The sequence below is a fragment of the Ovis canadensis genome, chromosome Y (assembly GCF_042477335.2).
Source record: "Ovis canadensis isolate MfBH-ARS-UI-01 breed Bighorn chromosome Y, ARS-UI_OviCan_v2, whole genome shotgun sequence".
Lineage (NCBI taxonomy): Eukaryota > Metazoa > Chordata > Mammalia > Artiodactyla > Bovidae > Ovis > Ovis canadensis.
In genome coordinates, this window is record NC_091271.1 from 7,920,256 (window position 1) to 7,944,975 (window position 24,720).

A 24,720-nucleotide genomic window follows, 5' to 3' on the forward strand; every position below is an offset into this window, starting at 1 on the left:
TTTTCTGGGCTCCAAAATGACTGCAGATAGTGACTGCAGCATGAAATTAAAAGACGCTTACTCCTTGGAAGGAAAGTTATGACTAACCTAGACAGCATATTAAAAAGCAGAGACATTACTTTGTCAACAAAGGTCCGTCTAGTCAAGACTATGGTTTTTCCAGTAGTCACGTATGGATATGAGAGTTGGATTGTGAAGAAAGCGAAGCACCAAAGAATTAATGCTTTTGAACTGTGGTGTTGGAGAAGACTCTTGAGAGTCCCTTGGACTGCAAAGAGATCCAACCAGTCCATTTTAAAGGAGATCGATCCTGGGTGTTCATTGCTTGGACTGATATTGAAGCTGAAACTCCAATACTTTGGCCACCTGAAGGGAAGAGCTCACTCATTTGGTAAGACCCTAATGCTGGGAAAGATTGAGGGCAGGAAAAGAAGGGGACGACAGAGGATGAGATGTTTGGATGGCATCACTGAATCGATGGACGTGGGTTTGGGTGGACTCTGGCCGTTGGTGATGGATAGGGAGGCTTGGTGTGCTGTGGTTCATGGTGTCACGAAGAGTCAGACAGGACTGAGCAACTGAACTGAACCCTGCATATAAGTTAAATAAGCAGTGTGACAATATACAGCCTTGACATACTCCTTTCCCAATTTTGAACCAGTCATTTGTTCCATGTAAGCTTCTAGCTTTGCTTCTTGACCTGCTTAGAGATTTCTCAGGAGACAGGTAAACTGGTCTGGTATTTCTATCTGTTTTAAGAATTTTCTACTGTTGGTTGTGATTCACAATAGTCAAAGGCTTTAGCATAGTAAATGAAGCACAAGTAGATGTTTTTCTGGAATCCCCTTGCTTTCTCTATGACCCAGTGATGTTGGAAATTTGATTCCTGGTTTCTCTGCCTTCTCTGACCCTAATGTGTATATCTGGAAAATCTTGGTTGACATACTGCTGAAGCCTATGTTGAAGAATTTTGAGTATAACCTTACTGCTGCTGCTGCTGCTAAGTCGCTTCAGTCGTGTCTGACCTTACTAGCTGCTGCTAAGTTACTTCAGTCATGTCCGACTCTGTGTGACCCCATAGACTGCAGCCCACCAGGCTCCCCCGTCCCTGGGATTCTCCAGGCAAGAACAGGAGTGGGTTGCCATTTCCCTCTCCAGTGCATTAAAGTGAAAAGTGAAAGTGAAGTCACTCAGTTGTGTCCGACCCTCAGCGACTCCATGGACTGCAGCCTTCCAGGCTCCTCCATCCACGGGATTTTCCAGGCAGGAGTACTGGAGTGGGGTGCCATTCCCTTACTAGCATGTGCAATCAAATACCTAGAATAAATTAAATATATATATTATTTTATAAACTAAAATACCTATAGCAATAAACATAAAACACCTATAGTAAACTAAGTGTATATATATTACTTTATAAACATAAAGTAAATTAAAAAGATGACCTTTAAGACAGATATTTTTGATATTTGTATATACATCCATAAGCAGAAATATAGGTATCAAGGAATTTATAGGTCATAATTTATACAGATATTTAAAACTATATAGCAAAGCATGATTTATCTATGTGTATATCTTAAGGCTGTTTCTTATATTAGCACCAAAACCTCTTACCAGCCAACCTAATTTTAATCCGTTCTTACTGGTGTCATGAACATTGTACAACTGGCATCAATAAACATTGATGAGAGAACTGAATACTGATTTGTCATTGACAATTGATAAGAAACCAGAGTGAGCAGATTTTCAGTTTGAAATCTTCAGTTGTAAAAACAATTTGCTTTTTCTGCTAAGCTAGAATCTTCTGAGGTGTGGGTTTATGGACACTCCAGTGTTCTTGCCTAGAGAATCCCATGGACAGAGGAGTCTGATGAGCTATAGTCCATGGAGTTGCAAAGAGTTGGGCACAACATGCTCGCATGCATCCATGCACACACACCCACACACATACACACCACATACAGAAGCAGTAAAAGAGGAAACATTAAGAATAAATAGATCATAATTTAAAAGGTGGTTTACAAAAACTTACTGTTTAATTCCATGATATAATGAACATTTACTGAAAGACCACTCTGTCCCCCAAAATTCTATAATACAGAGTGATGACTGCTGTGGAATATACTGAAATTTATACAGAGCTTGCAGAAGAGGTCTCTGTGGCACCTTTCCTATGTGCCTAAAAGAACCTGGGAAGGCTTTGGCAAAGGCAGAAATGGAGAGGCAATAGATGTGGGAGTGGCTATGTATTGCAGGCAGTCGTTGTTCAGGCACTCAGTCATATCCAACTCTTTACAAACCACATGGACTGCAGCATGCCAGGCTTCCCTGTCCTTCAACATCTCTCAGAGTTTGTTCAAACCCATGTCAATCAACTCAATGATGGCTCCAACCATCTCATCCTCTGTCATCCCCTTCTCCTCCTGCCCTCAATCTTTCCCAGGATCAGAGTCTTTTCCAGTAAGTCAGAACTTCCAAATAGGCAGCCAAAGTACTGAAGCTTCAGCTTCAGCATCAGTTCCTCCAATGAATATTCAGGACTGATTTTCTTTATGATTGGTTGGATCTCCTTGCAGTCCAAGGGACTCTCAAGAGTCTTCAACACTACAATTGGAAAGCATCAAAATTGACATTCAGCCTTCTTTATGACCCAACCCTCTTTATGACCCATATCATAGATGACTACTGGGAAAACCATAGCTTGACTATACTGACCTATGTCAGCAAAGTAATATCTGAGCTTTTTAATACCCTATTTAGGTTTGTCATAGCTTTTCTTCCAAGGAGCAAGCATCTTTTAATTTAATGGCCACAGTTACCATCTGCAGTGATTTTGGAGCCCAAGAAAATAAAGTCAGCTACTGTTTCCATTGTTTGCCCATCTGATTCCTATGAAACGATGGGGCTGGATGCCATGATCTTAGTTTTTTGAATGCTGACTTTTAAACCGGATTTTTCACTCTTTTATTTATACAAAGAGGATCTGTAGTTCCTCTTCACTTTCTGCTATTATGGTCATGTCATCTGTGTATCTGAGATTGTTAATATATCTCCCAGCAATCTTGATTCCAGCTTGTGCCACATCCAGCCGAGCACTGCATATAAGTTGAATAAGCAGGATGAAAATACACAGCCTTGACCTACTCCTTTCCCAGTTTTAAAGAAGTCCATTGTTTCATGTCCAAGTTCTAACTGGTGCTTCTTGACCTGCATACAGGTTTTGCAGGAGGCAGGTAAGGTGGTCTCGTATTCCCATCTCTTTAAGAATTCTCCACAGTTTGTTGATCCACACGGTCAAAGACTTTAGCATAGTCAATGAAGCAGATGTAGATATTTTTCTGGAACTCTCTTGCTTTTTCTATAAAAAATGTTCCTTTACCTTTTCTAAATCCATCTTGTACACCTGGAAGTTCCTGGTTCATGTACTGTTGAAGCCTAGTATGAAGGATGTTGGACATTACCTTGCTAGCATATGAAATGATTGCAATGGTGTGATAATTTGAACAGTCTTCAGCACTGTACTTCTTTGGGATTGGAAGGAAAACTGACCTTTTCCAGTCCTGTGGCCACTGCTGAGTTTTCCAAATTTGCTGGCATATTGAGTGCTGCACTATAACACCACCATCTTATAGGCTTTGAAATAGCTTAACTGGAATTCCATCACCTCCACTAGCTTTGTTCATAGTGATGCTTTCTAAGGCCCACTTGACTTCATACTCCAGATTGTCTGGCTGTAGGTTAGTGATCACACAATCACAGTTATCTGGGTCATTATGGTCTTTTTTGTGTAGTGCTTCTGTGTATTCTTGCCACCTCTTCATAATCTTCTGTTAGGTCCAAACAATTTCTGGCCTTTATTGTGCCCATCTTTGCATGAAACATTCCCTTGATAGCTCTAATTTTCTTGAAGAGGTCTTTAGTCTTTCCCATTCTATTGTTTTCCTCTATATTTTTGCATTGTTCACTTAAAAGGCTTTCTTTCCTCTTCCTGCTATTCTTTGGAAGGCCAATCAGATGGGTGTATCTTTCCATTTCTTTGCCTTTCACTTCTCTTCTTTTCTCAGTGTTAAGGCCTCCTCAGACAACCACCTAGAGCAACCATCAATAGGAAAATATTGGAACCCACCAAAAAAATAAGATACCCCATGTCCAAGGGCAAAGGTGAAGCCACCACAAGACTGTAGGAAGGGAGGAGCAATCATATTTTAAAATGAAATCTCATACACACCAAAGATGCTCAGAGGGTACAAACAAAACCTTGTGTGCATTAGGACCCAGGGAAGGGAGCAGCGACCTCCACAAGAAACTGAGTCAGACCTGCCTTTGAGTGTTTGAGTGTTTCCTGCAAACTCATGGGTCAGCAGTGGCCATGGGGATAAAGGTTCTGCAGCAGCAATCCTGGGAAGCATGCTGTGTAGTCCTCCTGGAAGAGGCTGTCAATAGCACCATCAGAGAGCCATCAAGCAGATGACCCACAACCAGAGAACAATTATGTCAAAGAAGTTATCACACTGTGGCAAAAGTTCTAGGCGCCACAACAGATTTCCCAACCTGGGGATCCAGCAAAGGTACTGAGAAACCCCAGAGAATTTGAACAACAGTAGGACTGAGGAGCCTGGAAGGCTGTAGTCCATGGGGTTGCTAGGGGTTGGACACGACTAAGTGACTTCACTTTCACTTTTCACTTTTATGCATTGGAGAAGGAAATGGCAACCCACTCCAGTGTTCTTGCCTGGAGAATCTGAGGGACAGGGGAGCCTGGTGGGCTACTGTCCATGAGGTCACTCAGAGTTGGACGTAAGTGAATTAGCAGCAGGATATGTTTACAGAATCCAATAGGACTGGGTAGAGACAGCTGGCACAAACAAAACCTACGCATACTGAAAGTGTTAAAGTTTTGGTAGGCAGTTAAAGAACTAGTGAACACTCCCTGCTCTAGCTTTCCTTAAACCTTATGCAACAATGTATCTTGTCTGAGAACTGGCTTTTCTTTAGCACCTGAACTAAGGACAACACAGCACAATGTCTTACTTATGAATATGCTTTTCTTAGGCTCTATGTTAATGATTTGTAATTGTTACAAGCCTTGCCTGGGAACCTGCTTCTCAAGACTTGTACCCCTAATTACATAGCAATAGTATATCTTGCCCAGAAAACTTGCCTGAAACCCAGTCTCCCTGGCTAAATTTATGCCAAAGTTATCTCAGAATGTATGCCTCGGGAAAGTTCTACTGGAAACTTTACAAAAGAGAGGCATTCTTTTTATCTATTCTCAGCAGCCAGTTGAGAAGTATATAAGGCCCTACTTAAACTAGTGAGATAGAGACTCCCCTATACCCTTCTGATGTCTATGTCAGAAGCTTTTTCTACCACTTCACTTTAAATAAATATGTGCACAAAACTCTGAGTGACTGAGATTGTCTTTGGTCCCAAAGTTAAATCTTTTCCTTCAGAGACTAGGAATCCAGCAGCACTGTTCACCTTAAGCTATTAGTGCTGAAGAGGAAAATTAAAAGTTACACCCAGCTAGAAATAACTTCATGCTGGTTCTGCTTTCCAAACTCAGCTTGCTCCTTGCAACTCAAAATGATCCTGGCAAAGTAACATAAGTTACATAGTTTCAGGAAAATGGAAATTTAATACTAAGAGTTGAAATTTACCTCACTCACCCTTGTCCTACTTTTGCAATACCCAACCACTGTTATCATGTTTAATCAATCAAGTTTGTTTGAGTGCAGGTCAGGCATCCCCCCTGCTGTGTACTAACCAGCCCCCTAGTTTAAACTAGCCTATTAACAGTCAACACTGCCCATTATAGTCTGAGATCATGCACTACCTATGAAAAGTATGTAATCTTTGTTCAAGGATCAGAGCTGGAAATGTTAACTCTTCTGGGCCCACCAGTGTAATAAAACTGAAGTCCCTAGCTCTCTAGAGCACGGTGCTTGGTTTTTCTGCAACATTTCTGGAGGCCCCAGAAGAGATTCCAACCACACAGGCCCCTTGAGCCACCAGATGGATGGCTTTGCCAGTCTGGAGTGGAGGAACTCTGAGACTAACAAGGAGGCATGCCACCTGATGGTTTTCTGGGTACTCTTTTGGACTGGCTTTGACTCTCTGCACAGCCAAGCTTAACAGTCATTCAACCAGTAACTCTGGATGGATCAACTCACCAGTAACAGCCACTATTAGGTAAGGCCTCCGGACACAGAACCAGTCAGGTCCCATAGCCTGAAGGAAGAGCAGCTTGATCACCTCCTGTGGACTGAAGACCACCAATTAGGAACCTTCACAGAGAGAGGAGGGACTGTGATATAACTCTGAATATGTGTGAGTGAGTGCCCTGGTCCGTCTTCCTTCAAGGGCCCAGAAGGAAGGCTCCTGATTAACCTGATATAAATGATGAATTTAGAACATCCCATGTCCGTGAGAGGGTAGGAAGGCCAGGGGGTCTCCAGAGGAAATAGCCTGCAAGTGTCAGACATTTTTATCTCTCTTAAGTGGCAGGAGGAAACAAACCAGCCATAACAAACTAGCCATATTTTTTCCTTCTCTATACAAATTTAAAAGTTTTCTCTTGAAATACTGTGTTGCCATAATGACACCTTCACCTGAAGTTAACTATTCTCAGACCTAGAGATAACCAATGCATTTCTCTTATGGAAATACTTAAGGTATGCTAATATACTATGTGAAAGTGAAAAGTGAAAGTGAAGTCGCTCAGTCGTGTTCGACTCTTTGCGACCCCATGGACTGTAGCCTATCAGGCTCCTCTGTCCATGGGATTTTCCAGGCAAGAGTGCTGGAGTGGATTGCCATTTCCTCCTCCAGGGGATCTTCCCGACCCCAGGAATCAACGTCTCCCGCATTGCAGGCAGACGCTTTACTGTCTGAGCCACCAGGGAACTAATGTATTATGTATTTACCCCAAACTCTGTCTTCAAGTTGGTTCCACCTCTTGGCTACTGTCTGAGCCACCAGGGAACTAATGTATTATGTATTTACCCCAAACTCTGTCTTCAAGTTGGTTCCACCTCTTGGCTCAGGACCTACTTGACAAACCAGTATGTTATATTCAGATACTGTTCCCCCAATCTATGCAAATGAAACTATTTGTATGGTGATCTGCCCTTCTTCAAGATTCAAGTTAATCATTTTATGGCCCAGAATGAACAATTTGGTGCCAAGATTATCCCAAAATACATTTTATGGGTGAGGTGCCTGATGCCATTCTGAGTTTTGACATTCCTTTCTTTCATTAAGACTGCTAGTGACTATGTAACATCCAGTTGAAGACTAGAAAGGGGATACCCCCTGAAGGTGCCCCCTTCTGATGCCTATGTCAGAAGCTTTCTCTATCTCACTTATACTTTAATAAAACTTTATTACACAAAAGCTCTGAGCAATCAAGCCTCATCTCTGGCCCCGGATTGAATTAATCTCCTCCGGGGTCCAAGAGTCCCGGCATTTTTGCGTGATTCAACAACAACCTTTCATCTTGGGGGCTTGTCCGGGATCCTTCAGGACAAAGTAAGGATGCTTGGATCATCTAGTTCTTTGTTCTCTTAGCGAACATGTTTTCTGCTCTGCTTTACTAACTCTATGGTGTGCTTGTGTGAAAGAATGACACGCCCTGTGCAAAGCAAGTGAGGAGCTCTGCTCTGCAGTTCTACGGTGAACTCATATGGCTTATGGCAGAAACCTGTCGGGGGTTTATACCAACCTGCCAGTGCCAAGAGGCATCCAATGTCTCCTTCGGGAACCAACCAGAAATGGGCAAAGCGTGTGGACCGAACTCTCCTTTCTCGGTCAGACTTTTCGGTCTCTTTGACCATTTCATAACTTCTTGGGAATTATAAGTACTAACCTAATTTATTGGATCATAGACTTTCAAGGGAGTTGTGATCTATACTGTTACTGTGTACCATGCCTTAGGTCCCAAACTTGGATTGGTAGTCAAGAAAGCGCCTAGCCTCGCCAGGAATCCAAAATTCGGAAGCTAGATGGAGCTCTAGCTCCAAGTCCATCTCTGAAGTTAAAGGTTACTCAGATTGGGACCATGATGGGTTTTTTCATTTGGTAACTCTGGCTCTTAGGGGACCAGAGGAGGCTCTTATACTGGTGTGGTGATGCTTGGAAGGAACATCTCAATTTTATGTTCGTATCGGTCTTACTGTGGTCAGGAATATACTCCGGGTCTTGCACAGGCACTCGGGTGAAGAATGTTTCCCCCAGCAGTCTTAAGCTTGGGAGGCATTCCGGAAGGTTACTCTCATTGCACCCTGGGTGGCATCAGAGGCAAACAAGGTTAATGGTAAAGAGCTGGACATCAAGTAGGGATGCTATCAAGTCTATCCTTGGTACATCCCCACCCTGTCTCGGTGGTAGAACCGGGAGGGATGAGTACGGCGCCTGCATTGGTAAGGGACAGACTAAGTCCGACCAGGAAGGAAAAGCTTTTGGTGTAAAGTCTGTCTACACCCCCATCTAGAGCAGAGACAGACACCTCCAGGAGAAAAATGGCACTGATCGCTTTTCTTCTCTCTTATGGATGGGAGCTAAAAATTCCAGCCTCACTCCTTTGAACTTTATTCTGAAAACCTGAGATAGATTTGATCCCCAGGGCTTAAAGAAGACACACCTTGTCTTCCTATGTGATACCGCAAGGCCACGGTATCCACTGGAGAACGGCAAACAGTGGCCAGTTGGAGGGCCTCTTAAGTATAATACTGTTTTACAATTAGACCGGTTCTGTAAGGAACAAGGGAAAAGTGATCTTAAAAAGATGGATTTCTCACTCAGTCAGCTCCAGATATCTGCTGTAAGCTATTAAAACGGGCATATGGACCAAATCAGTCTTTAGATACTCTGTTACAACTGGCTCAAACAGTCTATTATGATAGGGAAAAAAAGGCATAATTTCACATGGGTGGCCCCACTGCCTAAGAGTAATTGGGACAATGGCTTTATTAACACCTGAAGCTTTAAAAATAATTAATGGACAAAACCTTACTTAATGACTTCTCATGATGTGAGCAGAATCTTAAATTCTAAGGTTAATATTTAGATGACAGACAGCAGGCTTCTTAAATATCAGTCATTGTTGTTAAAAAGACCTGTAACTAAGTTTAAAGTTTGTGGAAATTTAAATCCTGCCAATTTCCTTCCTGAGAAAGAAAATAAAACACCTGATCACGATTGTTCCCAATTCCTAACTTTAAACTATGCAGCTCCGGAAGATCTAATAGATACTCCATTAGACAGTCCTGACATGGAAATATTTACAGATGGCAGTTCTTTTGTTCGGGATGGAAAGCGTAAAGCAGGTTATGCCGTGGTGACTGCTGAACATGTTTTAGAAACAAAATCTCTCCCCCAGGGAACCAGTGCTCAGTTAGCAGAACTTGTGGCTCTGACCCGAGCTCTAGAGTTAAGCAAAGGGCAGTGGGTAAATATATACACTGATTCTAAGTATGCTTATTTGACTTTACATGCTCATGCTGCAATATGGAGAGAAAGACAGTTTGAAACAGCAACAGGAGACCCTATTAAACATTTCAGAGAGATCCAGAGACTTTTAACTGCTATATATTGTCCTAAAGAAGTAGCTGTTATGCATTGCAAAGGGCACAGCAGAGATGGGAGTAAAGTAGCCAAAGGTAATCAGTTGGCAGACTGTCAAGCCAAAAAAGTGGCACTTTACAAAACCCCTTCACTACAGACACCTTTGATCTAGACAGGTCCAGTGAAACAGGAAAAACCACAATATACTGAGAAAAAACTTAAAAGATATAAAAAACGAGGAACAAAGATTACTGATAAAAGATGGTTATAGTCCAAAAATGGACAATTAATAATTCCTGAAAACGCTCAATGAAAAATTCTTAAGGCTTTAGATCAGAGATTTCACTTGGGAACAGAGAGTACTTACCAAATGGCTTATTTGTTTAAAGATAAAGATCTAATAAAAACTTCAAAAAATATTATCAAAAGGTGTGAAGTTTGTCAGAAAAATAACCCAAAGACTGAAAAGCTAACAAAATCTGGATTACAACGAAGTGGGAAGTATCCTGGAGAGGACTGGGAAATTGATTTTACTCATACGCCAAAGGAGAAAGCAATGGCACCGCACTCCAGCACTCTTGCCTGGAAAATCCCATGGATGGAGGAGCCTGAAGGCTGCAGTCCAGGCGGTTGATGAGGGTCGGACACAACTAACCAACTTCCCTTTCACTTTTCATTTTCATGCATTGGAGAAGGGAATGGCAACCCACTCCAGTGTTCTTGCCTGGAGAATCCCAGGGATGGGGGAGCCTGGTGGGCTGCCGTCTATGGGGTCATACAGAGTCGGGCACGACTGAAGTGACTTAGCATATGCCAAAAGCTAATGGATATTCTTGCTTACAAGTTTGGGTAGATACTTTTACTAGATAGATTGAGGCTTATCCCTGTCATAGCGAACAGGCTAAAAAGGTTATTAAGATTTTAATCCATGAAATCACCACCAGGTTTGGACTGCCACAGAGACTTCAGAGTGACAATGGCTCCACATGTAAAGCTGCTATAACTCAGGGGATGTCTAAAGCTCTAGGAATAGAATATCACTTACACTGTTCCCAGAAACCCCAATCCTCAGGAAAGGTTAAAAAAGCTAATGACATTATTAAAAGACATCTATGCAAATTAACTCAAGAGACTCAGGACAATTAAAGTCCTACCCAGAGCTTTAAAGAGGGCTCGAACTGTCCCCCTTTGAATGTATTTATGGAAGGCCTTTCTTACGCATAACATTGTTATAGACCCTGAATCCTTAAAACTAGTTATGTAATCAGCTCTCAGCTTTTCAACAGACATTAACAGAACTCTGGGAGACAACTCCTGACCCCACCTCTGAGTCAAACAAGCCTCTATTTGAGCCAGAAACCAAGTCCTCATAAAAACATTGAGATCTGGGGGCCCATCCCTTGAGCCCCTCTGGGAAGGCCCTTACCAGGTTATTCTTTCTTCTCCCACACCTACCAAAGTGCCAGAAATTGATTCGTGGGCACATCACACTTGAGTTAAGAGGTGACACCCGACCAAAACTAAGTGACATCATTTTGTCTTTACTTTCTACGGTCTGACTTTGTACTTTTCCGACGGGCCTGATAACCTATGTGAGCTTACTTCTGCTGACTCCAAATATTCTGAGTCTGCCATTTGATCCTCAAGACAATGCCTTTCTGTCCTGGGCTCACTCCTATGCTACATTCCAAAATCGGTTTAACTGCGGGGTCTGTGGAACGCTCCCCTCTTCATCAGTGGAAGGCTTCCTGTGATGGACATCTCCAGTTCAAGGAAAAGACTTTCTCCAAGTCTGTGAATACCTTCAACAACAATCATGTGATGCCTCTTCTTCATCTGATGACATCTAACAACCCTAAAATAGACTGGTACAATGCGTTGTACTTTTGATAGACATAGTGTGACTTTTAATTTTAACTTGTTTTAAAGACTATTTTGTTACACATAAGACAAACAGGTCTAGATCTAATGGTTTTTTACCTGATGTTTATCAAATATGGGATGAAGTTATATGGCTAACTCCTAAAAAAAGACATTTAATATATACTGCCCCTATATGCTGGGAACAAACAGAGCCATCCCCAAAAGTTAGCCAACAACTTAATTACAATGATTGGAAACAATTTGGATTTTTGCCTCAGGAAATATGCAACGTAATCATTCCCGTGTTTTCCAACCCCAGTTTAGGTCCTCCCTTTGTGTGGCCAGGCACTAATTGGAGCTGGATATCTCAGTCAGCTGGCTGGCTCCAAACGGGACTTACTGGATATGTGGTTCTTACCAATGGGCACGGCTTCCCCCTGGTTGGATAGGGAGATGCACCCTGGGTCTAGCCTTTACTTATGGCTTTATATTTTCAGAGCTTCCAAAAAAGCCTGCTAATTTACCCCACCTTGAACTCAGCCTTCTTCAGCAATCAATGCAAAGAAATAGAGGAAAACAACAGAATGGGAAACACTAGAGATCTCTTCAAGAAAATTAGGGATAGCAAGGGAACATTTCATGCAAAGATGGGCTCGATAAAGAACAGAAATGGTATGGACGTAACAGAAGCAAAAGATATTAAGAAGAGGTGGCAAGAATACACAGAACTGTACAAAAAAGATCTTCATGACCCAGATAATCACGATGATGTGATCACTAATCTAGAGCCAGACATCTTGGAATGTGAAGTCAAGTGGGCCTTAGAAAGCATCACTACAAAGCTAGTGGAGGTGACTGAATTCCAGTTGAGCTGTTTCTCATCCTGAAAGATGATGCTGTGAAAGTGCTGCACTCAATATGCCAGCAAGTTTGGAAAACTCAGCAGTGGCCACAGAACTGGAAAAGGTCAGCTTTCATTCCAATTCCAAAGAAAGGCAATGCAAAATCATTTCTATGATCCAGCCAATGTTGGCAATTTGATTTCTGGTTTTTCTGCCTTTTCTAAAACCAGCTTGAACATCAGCAAGTTCACGGTTCACGTATTGCTGAAGCCTGGCTTGGAGAATTTTGAGCATTACTTTACTAGCATGTGAGATGAGTGCAATTGTGCGGTAGTTCGAGCGTTCTTTGGCATTGTCTTTCTTTGGAATTGGAATGAAATCTGACCTTTTCCAGTCCTGTGGGCACTGCTGAGTTTTCCAAATTTGCTGGCATATTGAGTGCAGCACTTTCCAAGCATCATCTTTCAGGATTTGAAACAGCTAAACTGGAATTTCATCACCTCCACTAGCTTTGTTCGTGGTGATGCTTCCTAAGGCCCACTTGACTTCACATTCCAGGATGTCTGGCTCTAGGTGAGTGATCACATTATCGTGATTATCTGGGTCGTGAAGATCTTTTGTACAGTTCTTCTGTGTATTCTTGCCACCTCTTCTTAATATCTTCTGCTTCTGTTAGGTTCAGACCATTTCTATCCTTTATCGAGCCCACCTTTGCATGAAATATTCCCTTGGTATCTCTAATTTTCTTACAGGAGACAGGGATCAGGACCATCCCTGTGGAGAAGAAATGCAAAAAAGCAAAATGGCTGTCTGGAGAGGGCTTACAAAGAGCTGTGAAAAGAAGAGAGGTGAAAAGCAAAGGAGAAAAGGAAAGATATAAGCATCTGAATGCAGAGTTCCAAGGAATAGCAAGAAGAGATAAGAAAGCCTTCTTCAGCGATCAATGCAAAGAAATAGAGGAAGACAACAGAATGGGAAAGACTAGAGCTCTCTTTAAGAAACACCCCAAGACACATATTAATCAAATTAACAAAGATCAAACACAAAGAACAAATATTAAAAGCAACAAGGGAAAAACAACAAATAACACACAAGGGGATTCCCATAAGGATAACAGCTGATCTTTCAATAGAGACTGTTCAGGCCAGGAGGGAATGGCAGAACATACTTAAAGTGATGAAAGAGAAAAACCTACAGCCCAGATTACTGTACCCAGCAAGGATCTCATTCAAATATGAAGGAGAATTCAAAAGCTTTACAGACAAGCAAAAGCTGAGAGAATTCAGCACCACCAAACCAGCTCTCCAACAAATGCTAAAGGATCTTCTTTAGACAGGAAACACAGAAAGGCTGTATAAACTCGAACCCAAAACAACAAAGTAAATGGCAACGGGATCATACTTAACAATAATTAGCTTAAATGTAATGGGGTGAATGCCCCAACCAAAAGACAATGACTGGCTGAATGGATACAAAAACAATCCCCTATATATGCTGTCTGTAAGAGACCCACCTCGAAACAAGGGACACCTACAGAATGAAAGTGAAGATAATCCACATACAGACTGGAAAAAGATATTCCACGCAACTAGAGATCAAAAGCAAGCAGAAATAGCAATATTCATATCAGATAAAATAGATTTTAAAATAAAGGCTGTGTAAAGAGACAAAGAAGGACACTACATAATGATCAAAGGAGCAATTCAAGAAGGTATAACAATTATAAATATATATGCACCCAACATAGGAGCCCCGCAATATGTAAGACAAATGCTAACAAGTATGAAAGGGGAAATTAACAATAACGCAGGAATAGTGGGAGATTTTAATAACCTATTCACACCTATGGACAGGTCAACTAAGCAGAAAATTAGCAAGGAAACACAAAGTTTAAATTATATAACAGATCAGTTAAAACGGCTTAACTGATATGGACATTCTACCCCAAAGCAATGAATTTCACCTTTTTCTCAAGTGCACATAGAACATTCCCCAGGATAGATCACATCCTGGGCCATAAATCTAGCCTTGGTAAATTCAAAAAAACTGAAATCATTCCAAGCATCTTTTCTGACCACAGTGCAATAATATTAGATGTCAATTACAGGAAAAAAACTAATAAAAATTTCAACATATGGAGGCTGAACAACACGCTTCTGAATAACCAAAAGTCACAGAAGAAATGAAACAAGAAATCAAAACATGTATAGAAATGAATGAAAATGAAAACACAACAACCCAAAACCTATGGAACACTGTAAAAGCAGTGCTAAGGGAAAGGTTCATAGCAATACAGGCTTCCCTCAAGAAACAAGAAAAAAGTCAAATAAACAACCTAACTCTACACCTAAAGCAACTAGAAAAGAAAGAAATGAACCACCCAAGGGTCTGTAGAAGGAAGGAAATCTTAAAAATTAGGGCAGAAATAAATGTAAAAGAAACAAGAGAGACCATAGCAAAAATCAACAAAGCCCAAAGCTGGTTCTTTGAGAAGGTAAAATTGACAAACCATTAACCAGATTCAAGAAACAAAGGGTAAAGAATCAAATCAACAAAATCAGAAATGAAAATGGAGAGATCACAACAGACAACACAGAAATACAAAGGATCATAAGAGACTACTATCAGTAACTGTATGCCAATAAAATGGACAACTTGGAAGAAATGGACAAATTCTTAGGAAAGTATAACTTTCCAAAACTGAACCAGAAAGAAATAGAAAGTCTTAACAGACCCATCACAAGCACTGAAATTGAAACTGTAATCAGAAGGCTTTCAGCAAACAAAACCCAGGATCAGATGCCTTCACAGCTGAATTCTATAAAATTTAGAGAAGCACTAACTTAAACTCTTACTAAACCTTACTAAAACTAACTTAAACTCTTACTAAACCTTACTAAAACTCTTCCAGAAAATTGCAGAGGAAAGTAAACTTCCAAACTTCTATGAGGCCACCATCACCCTAATACCAAAACCAGACAAAGATGCCACAAAAAAAGAAAACTACAGGCCAATATAGAGAAACCCAAGTAAGACGGTAGGTGTTGCAAGAGGACATCAGAGGGCAGACACACTGAAACTATAATCACAGAAAACTAGTCAGTCTAATCACAAGGACCACAACCTTGTCCAACTCTATGAAACTAAGCCATGCTGTCTGGGGCCACCCAAGACAGGTGGGTCATGGTGGAGAGGTCTGACAGAATGTGGTCCACTGGAGAAGGGAATGGCAAACCACTTCAGTATTCTTGCCTTGAGAACCCCATGAACAGTATGAAAAGACAAAACGATAGGATACCAAAAGAGGAACTCCCCAGGTCATTAGGTGCCCAATATGCTACTAGAGATCAGTGGTCCAGAAAAGAATGAAGGGATGGATCCAAAGCTAAAACAATACCCAACTGTGGACGCAACTGGTGATAGAAGCAAGGTCTGACATTATAAAGAACAATATTGCATAGGAACCTGGAATGTTAGGTCCATGAATCAAGGCAAATTGAAAGTGGTCAAACAGGAGATGGAAAGAGTGAATGTAGACATTCTAAGAATCAGCTAATGAAAATCGACTGGAATGGGTGAGTTTAACTCAGATGACCATTATATCTACTACTGCGGGCAGGAATCTCTCAGAAGAAATGGAGTAGCCATCATGGTCAACAAAAGAGTCCGAAATGCAGTACTTGGATGCAATCTCAAAAACGACAGAATTATCTTTGTTCGTTTCCAAGGCAACCCATTCAATATCACAGTAATCTGAGTCTATGCCACAACCAGTAACACTGAAGCTGAAGTTGAATGGTTCTATAAAGACCTTTAAGACCTTTTAGAACTGACACCCAAAAAAGATGTCCTTTTCATTACAGGGGACTGGAATGCAAAAGTAGGAAGTCAAGAAACACCTGGAGTAACAGGCAAATTTAACCTTGGAATACAGAATAAAGAAGGGCAAACGGTAATAGAGCTTTGCTAAGAGAACGCACTGATCACAGCAAACATCCTCTTCCAACAACACAAGAGAAGACTCTACACATGGACATCACCAGATGGTCAACACTGAAATCAGATTGATTATATTCTTCACAGCCAAAGTTGGAGAAGTTATATACAGTTAGCAAAAACAAGACCGGGAGCTGACTGTGGCTCAGATCATGAAATCCTTATTGCCTAATTCAGACTTAAGCTCAAGAAAGTACAGAAAACCACTAGACCACTCAGGTATGACCTAAATCAAATCCCTTATGATTATACAGTGGAAGTGAGAAGTAGATTTAAGGGACTAGATCTGATGAACTATGGGCAGAGGTTGATGACATTGTACAGGAGAGAGGGATCAACCGTCCCCAAGACAAAGAAATGCAAAAAAGCAAAATGGCTGTCTGAGGAGGCCTTACAAATAGCTGTGAAAAGAAGAGAAGCGACAAGCAAAGGAGAAAAGGAAAGATATAAGCATCTGAATGCAGAGTTCCAGAGAATAGCAAGAAGAGATAAGAACGCCTTCTTCAGGGATCAATGCAAAGAAATAGAGGAAAACAACAGAATGGGAAAGATTAGAGATCTCTTCAAGAAAATTCGAGATACCAAGGGAACATTTCATGCAAAGATGGGCTCGAAAAAGAACAGAAATGGTATGGACCTAACAGAAACAGAAGATATTAAGAAGAGGTGGCAAGAATACACAGAACTGTACAAAAAGAGTACAAAACGATGGTGTGATCCCTCATCTAGAGCCAGACATCCTGGAATGTGAAGTCAAGCGGGCCTTAGAAAGCATCACTACAAACAAAGCTAGTGGAGTGGAATTCCAGTTGCTATTTCAAATCCTGAAAGATGATGCTGTCAAAGTGTTGCACTCAATATGCCAGCAAATTTGGAAAACTCAGCACTGGCCACAGGACTGGAAAAGATCAGTTTTCATTCCAATCCTAAAGGAAGGCAATGCCAAAGAATGCTCAAACTACTGCACAATTGCACTCATCTCACATGCTGGTAAAGTAACGCTCAAAATTCTCCAAGCCAGGATTCAGCAATACATGAACCATGAATTTCCAGATGTTCAAGCTGGTTTTAGAAAAGGCAGAGGAACCAGAGATCAAATTGCCAACATCCACTGGATCATCATAAAAGCAAGAGAGTTCTAGAAAAACATCTATTTCTGCTTTTGACTATGCCAAAGCTTTTCACTGTGTGGATCACAATAAACTGGAAAATTCTGCAAGAGATAGGAATATCAGACCACCTGACCTGCCTCTTGAGAAACTATCTGCAGGTCAGGAAGCAACTGTTAGAACTGGACATGGAACAACAGACTGGTTCTAAATAGGAAAAGGAGTATGTCAAGGCTGTATATTGTCACCCTGCTTATTTAACTTATATGCAGATTACATCATGAGAAATGCTGGACTGGAAAAGACACAAGCTGGAATCAAGACTGCCAGGAGAAATATCAGTAACCTCAGGTATGCAGATGACACTACCCTTATGGCAGAAGTGAAGAGGAACTAAAAACCCTCTTGATGAAAGCCAAAGAGGAGAGTGAAAAAGTTGGCTTAAAGCTCAACATTAAGAAAATGAATATCATGGCACCTGGTCCCATCACTTCATGGGAAACAGATGGGGATACAGTGGACAAAGTGTCAGAGTTTATTTTTCTGGGCTCCAAAATCACTACACATGGTGATTACAGCCATGAAATTAAAAGACGCTTTTACTCCTTGGAAGGAAAGTTATGACCAACATAGGCAGCATATTCAAAAGCAGAGACATTACTTTGCCAACAAAGGTCTGTCTAGTCAAGGATATTTTTTTCCAGTAGCCATGTACGGACGTGAGAGTTGGGACTGTGAAGAAAGCTGAGTGCCGAAGAACTGATGCTTCTGAACTGTGGTGGTGGAGAAGACTCTTGAGAGTCCCTTGGACTGCAAGGAGAGACAAAGAGTCCATTCTAGAGGAGATCAGTCCTGGGTGTTCTTTGGAAGGAATGATGCTAAAGCTGAAATTCCAGTACTTTGGCCACTGCATGTGAAGAGTTGACTCACTGGAAAAGACTCTGATGCTGGGAGGGATTGGGGGCAGAAGGGGACGACAGAGAATGAGATGGTGGATGGCATCACTGACTAGACGGACATGAGTTTGAGTGAACTCCAGGAGTTGGTGATGGACGAGGAGGCCTGGGTGCTGCCAATTCAGGGGGTTGCAAAGAGTAGGACACGACTGAGCGAATGAACTGAAGCATCATTGATTAACATAAATGCAGAAATCCTTAACAAAATTCTAGCAAAGAGTATCCAACAACATATCAACAGATCATACATCATGACCGAGTCGGCTTTATCCCAAGAATGCCAGGATTCAATATCCGCAAATCAATCAATATAATACACCACACTAACAAATTAAAGGTAAAACCATATGATTATCTCAATAGATGCAAAGAAAGCCTCTGATAAAATTTAACATCCATTTATGATAAAAACCCTTCAGAAAGCAGCAATAGAAGGAAGATATCTCAAGATAATAAAAACTATATATGACAAACCCACAGCAAGCATTACCCTCAATGGTGAAAAACTGAAAGCATTTCCAATGGTGAATGGGAACAAGGGTGCCCACTGTAACCACTACTATTAAGCATAGTTTCTAAAGTTTTGGCCACAGTAATCAGAGCAGAAAAAGAAAGAAAAGCAATCCAGTTTGGAAAAGAAGGAAAACTCTCACTGTTTGTAGATGACATGGTCCTCTACAAAGAAAACCCTTGAGACTCCACCAGAAAATTACTAGAGCTAATCAGTGAATACAGTAAAGTTGCAGGATATAAAATTAACACGCAGAAATCCCTTGCATTCCTATACACTAACAATGAGAAAATTAAGAGAAATTAAGGGAAAAATCCCATTCACCATTGTTAACGAAAAGAATAAAATAGGCATAAATCTACCTAAACAAACAAAAGACCTATATATAGAAAGTTATAAAACACTGAGCAAAGAAATCAACGAGAATACACATAGATGGAGAAACGTATCATGTTCATATAGTGAAAATCAGTATACTACCCAAAGAAATCTATAGATTCAATGCAATCCCTATCAAGCTACCAACAGTATTTGTCACAAGACTAGAACAAATAATTTCACAATTTGTATGGAAATACAAAAAACCTTGAATAGCCAAAGCAATCTTGAGAAAGAAGATTGGAACTGGAGGAATCAACCTGCCTGACTTAAAGGCTATCCTACAAAGCTAGTCATCAAGACAGTATGGTACTGGCACAAAGACGGAAATATATATCAATGGAACAAAATAGAAAGCCCAGAGGTAAATCCATGCACCTATGGACACCTTATCTTTGACAAAGGAGACAAGAATATACAATGGAGAAAAGACACTCTCTTTAACAAGTGGTGCTGGGAAAACGGGTCAACCACTTGTGAAAGAATGAAACTAGAACACATTCTAAGACCATACAAAAAAATAAACTCAAAATAGATTAAAGATCTAAACTAAGACCAGAACCTATAAAACTCCTAGAGGAAAACAGGCAAAACACTCTCCGACGTAAATCACAGCAGGAACCTCTATGACCCACCTCCCAGAGTCATGGAAATAAAAGCAAAAATAAACAAATGGGACCTAATTAAACTTAAAAGCTTTTGTGCAATGAAGGAAACTATAAGCAAGGTGAAAAGACAGTCTTCAGAATGGGAGGAAATGGAGAAGGCAATGACACCCCACTCCAGTGTTCTTGCCTGGAAAATCCCATGGATGGAGGAGCCTGGAAGGCTGCAGTCCATGGGGTCGCTGGGTGTTGGACACAACTGAGTGACTTCACTTTCACTTTTCACTTTCATGCATTGCAGAAGGAAATGGCAACCCACTCCAGTGTTCTTGCCTGGAGAACCCCAGAGACGGGGGAGCCTAGTGGGCTGCCGGCTATGGGGTCACAGAGTTGGACACAACTGAAGTGATTTAGCAGCACAGAGAGAATAGCAAACGAAGCAACTGACAAAGAATTAATTTCAGAAATATACAAGCAATTCCTGCAGCTCAATTTTGGAAAAATAAACAACCCAGTCAAAAAATGGGCCAAAGAACTAAACACACATTTCTGCAGACATACAGATGGCTAACACACACATGAAAAGATGCTCAACATCACTCATTATCAGAGAAATGCTAACCAAAACCACAATGAGGTACCATCTCATGTTGGTCAGAATGGCTGCTATCCAGAATTCTACAAATAATGCATACTGGAAAGGGTGTGGAGAAAAGGGAACCTTCTTACACTGTTGGCGGGATTGCAACCTAGGACAGCCACTACGGAGAACAGTGTGGAGATCCCTTATAAAACTGGAAAGAGAACTGCCATATGACCCAGCAATCCCACTGCTGGGCATGCACACCAAGGAAACTAGAAGTGAAAGAGACACGTGTACCTCAGTGTTCATCGCAGCACTGTTTATAATACCCAGGACACGGAAGCAACCTAAATATCCATCAGCAGATGAATGGATAAGGAAGCTGTGGTACATGTACACAATGGAATACTACTCAGCCATTAAACAGAATATATTTGAATCAGTTACAATAAGCTGGATAAAACTGGAGTGTATTATAGAGTGAAATAAGCCAAAGAGAAAAACACCAATACAGTATGCTAACGCATATATATGTAATTTAGAATGATGGTAACGATAACCTTGTGAGAAAGCAAAAGAGACACATGTAAAGAACAGCCTATTGGACTCTGTGGGAAAAGGCGAGGGTGGGACGATCTGAGAGAACAGCATTTAAACATGTATATTATCATATGTGAAACACATTGCCAGTACAGGTTCAACGCACAAGACAGGGTGCTCAGGGTTGGTGCAATGGGATAACCCTGAGGGATAGAATGGGGAGGGAGGTGGGAAGGGGGTTCAGGATGGGGAACACATGTACACCCATGACTGATTCATGTCAATGTATGGCAAAAAACAGTGCAATATTGTAAAGTAACTAGCCTCCAATTAAATTTTTTTTAAAAAGGTGTTTTTGATTCTGTTTTTCCTGATCAGTATTGTATCCTATTTCCTTCAGCTTTGTGTATACCAACCTATACAATTTTTACGGTATGGCTATTTACCCCTTTGGATTACTTGCCATGTGGGTCAGACATACAGATTTTCCTTTTTCTGGCCTTGTTACTAAATCCCCTTTCAGTGAGGAAGCAGGGCCACCCTGAACATACACATCCTGATAGACAAAATCTAGGAAAGGTGTCAGTGTACAATAATTTCAATTTTTGCTTTTTGGGCTGGACTTATGTGAAAAATTGAGACTAGCTATTGATATACAAGAATCATTATAGTTCTTAACATGTTAGACTTTCTTGCTTCCTCCCCGGAGTTTTTTTATTCCTTGGCCTGCAATATGCATTCATGTGATGGTTAGGGGTAAGACCATGTATGTATAAGACTACTTATGTATTTTACCCATCTCCCCATAGTTTATTATTTACTAATTTTTAACATGAAAAAGTTTTCTTTACATCAAAACACAAATGTATAACTGAACATCTATGTTCCCAATTACCCAATCTTAACAATTATCAATATCTTGCTAATCCAACTTCACTTATCTTTTCGTGGGAAAAAACAAATTCCAGATTTTATTTTTCCTGTTAGTAGGTTCTTAAACCAGTATGGTCATGTTACTTTTTCCTATATTAACCTCAACAAAATGGCTCAAATGTAAATCACTAGTCAAGAGCAAAACACTAATTAAAATAATTTTCAATATACACATACTTGAATATCTGAAATTTTAAAATAAGTCAAAAATGGTGAGAGTAAATTGTGGAAAGAAATGTAAAACATTACATAAATGCTTTAGAAAACAGGGAGTATCTAATGGAAAGATACAGAATATGTAATCCAATTCTACTTTAGAATGTATCCACTAGATATGAATATGTCTTTCAGAAAAGCTGAGGTTCTATCCTAGAGCAAACTTGTGCTCCTCTGAGTATTTTCCAACTAGGACTCAAATTTTTGACATCCATTGTTTGTACTAATTTTAATAAGAATCCTAGGTCAGTTAGGCTACATTTAATATTTTAGTATTCTCAATGGCAATAGAGTTCTTAGCTCCCCAACACCCACCAGGTGCTACCTATTACCCTAATCTACCTTCAGCAAAGAGACTTGTTATATTTGTTAACCAAAATACACCCCCCCTCCACCTTGGTTTTCTCCTCTATTTTTCTAACCACTCACACCCACTTTCTACCTTGCTCCTTGGCTGCACATTTCAATCTGCCCATGATGCATCCAGAGCAGCTAAATCTAGTCTTTCTCCCATACTGCAAGAGCCCATATAGACCATCTTGAATAAAGTCATTTTCTTCCTTCTCTTTAATAGATGTTATAAATAATTTAATATAACCACAACCTGGAAACAACTCAGGTAAGTTCAGCATACACACAACAGAATTCAACACAGCAGTTAGACTGAAACTATAGATGATATTTTATCTCACAGACAGAATGCTGCCTGTAAGAAACTGTACAAGACACAAACTGATTTACAGATTAATGCCAGTCTACGGTAAAGTAAGTTAGGAAACAAGGGAGGTTAATTCTAAGAAGGGGACACAAAGACACTGAAATTGACTCTAAAAATAAAACCACAACCATGTGTCAAAGAACTATTGTTAATGTTAACATGTTAAACTGATTTGGTTCTTTTAACAAAATGCATTATTTGGTGCAGCTGCTAGCATCAGTGTGTGATAAGAGAGAGAATACTGATTTATCAGACATCAGAAAGGACCAAGTTGGAAACTGGGCACTTCTGCCATAGGTTACCTATTCCAATTCTTGATTCTTAAATAGATAAAAGCAAATATATGCTATATAGGTCATTTAGATTTCTATGATTTAAAATAAAAATTCTGTTTCTCCATATACCTACCTTACACCATCTTTGTCATTTATTCAAATACTCAAAACTAAAAGAGGTCTTTCACAAATTAGTTCTGCAGATAACCAAGAAATCTCACTTTCAAACTCTTCATGAGGAAAGCACAAATTCATTTCTACCCCTCATTAAATCACAAGTGACAGCAAAGATTGTGTTCAACTCTTTATTTTAGTAAAATCAGAATAAATACAGCACATGCAGTGCTAGAATCTAAAACCAATACTTTAAGCAATTACCAAACTTAAAGTGACTTGAGATTCAATGTCTAAATTTGGCAAATTAAAATCCATTCTTATTTACTGAAAATATTGCTGGCTGACAAAACTTGAGGTAAGTCACTGATTTTGGCAATATACAAAGATAACCACATGTTTGAGAAATAGGCCAGACACTGAAAAACAAACAACATATGTAACTAAATAGGACGCTATAGAATTTCTGAAAATGTGGACACTTCATAAGTGTTTAGAAGTGTTTTAAGATAACATATCAAAACCTTGGCATGTTATAGTTTCAAGTTGCAAATTTTGTCTTACATTTTAGAAAGACATGTTCTTACATGTTAGAAAGTCAAAGCTACCTACAATGTCAATGCTGGGTCTGCTTAGTTTGACTAAAAGTGTAGTAAGACTTAACGTAAAAGCTCACACTAACCTGAAATTTATTATGTAATATATGATGACATTCAACATTCAAGTGCCAGTGTGTTTGTACTGTCTTTTGGTCAAGTTTCTTTAAACTTTCAAAGAATAACTTTAAGGCTTACAAAAATAAATATTTGTCAAAATGTTTCAATAAATACTATGCAGACAAGCAGTAGCAGCAAAGTATATAAAATCTGTCATGTGCAAAGAGTTTTCTTCCCAACTATCATCCTATGGTCCCAAATAGAATTTTAGAATCTACTTCTAAAAAAATGTATTCAACAATCTCCAAGAGACAAAATAAGATTTGAAGTTTAAGAACATGCACACAAGACATATATATATATATATATATATATATAAAATTATCTTAATGTTAAATAAAATAAGTACTTTGTAAAAAATTTATGAGCAAAAGGTACAAGAGTCTAAACCTATACTAATTGAAATAGCACCGTAACAAATGACCTCAATACTGTCAAGTGCACCTACTTAACAGTTTTAGAACAAGGCACAATACACCTGAAAATCTATTATTGCACTTCTAAGAAATTTTTGCCTTTTTATGCTATTGTTAAGATTATGAAAATCACCATTTTCCAACCAGAGAATCAGTACCAATTCCACATGGAGGAGACAATTTCAGTTGGTGAATAATCATCTTTGGCCAAATTTAGCAGAAAACAACTGTAAAGTACAATGGAAACCTATGTAACTAAAATATAACTGTATTATACAGAAAAATCACTATGAGCAACTTAATACATATTTCTAACCAGTGCAATGTCAAGGATTTCTGTTTGTTGTTATTCCAATTGACAAAGTCCACAAATGCAAGCCAT

At 39.9% G+C, this 24,720-nt stretch overlaps 1 protein-coding gene and 1 pseudogene across 1 annotated transcript; both read left to right on the plus strand.

Moving 5' to 3' along the window:
* The first annotated feature begins 9,274 nt into the window (after positions 1-9,274).
* Positions 9,275-9,739, plus strand: LOC138929832 (ribonuclease H-like). Its single transcript, XM_070289520.1, has one exon. It carries the CDS (start codon positions 9,275-9,277, stop codon positions 9,737-9,739), a length of 465 nt encoding a protein of 154 aa, XP_070145621.1.
* Positions 9,740-11,135: 1,396 nt separating this feature from the next.
* LOC138929833 (endogenous retrovirus group PABLB member 1 Env polyprotein-like) lies at positions 11,136-12,028 on the plus strand (annotated as a pseudogene).
* The last annotated feature ends 12,692 nt before the right edge of the window (positions 12,029-24,720 follow it).

Coding starts and splice junctions, on each gene's coding strand:
- LOC138929832 (XM_070289520.1), top strand. CDS start 9,275: ATGGAAATATTTACAGATGGCAGTTCTTTTGTTCGGGATGGAAAGCGT.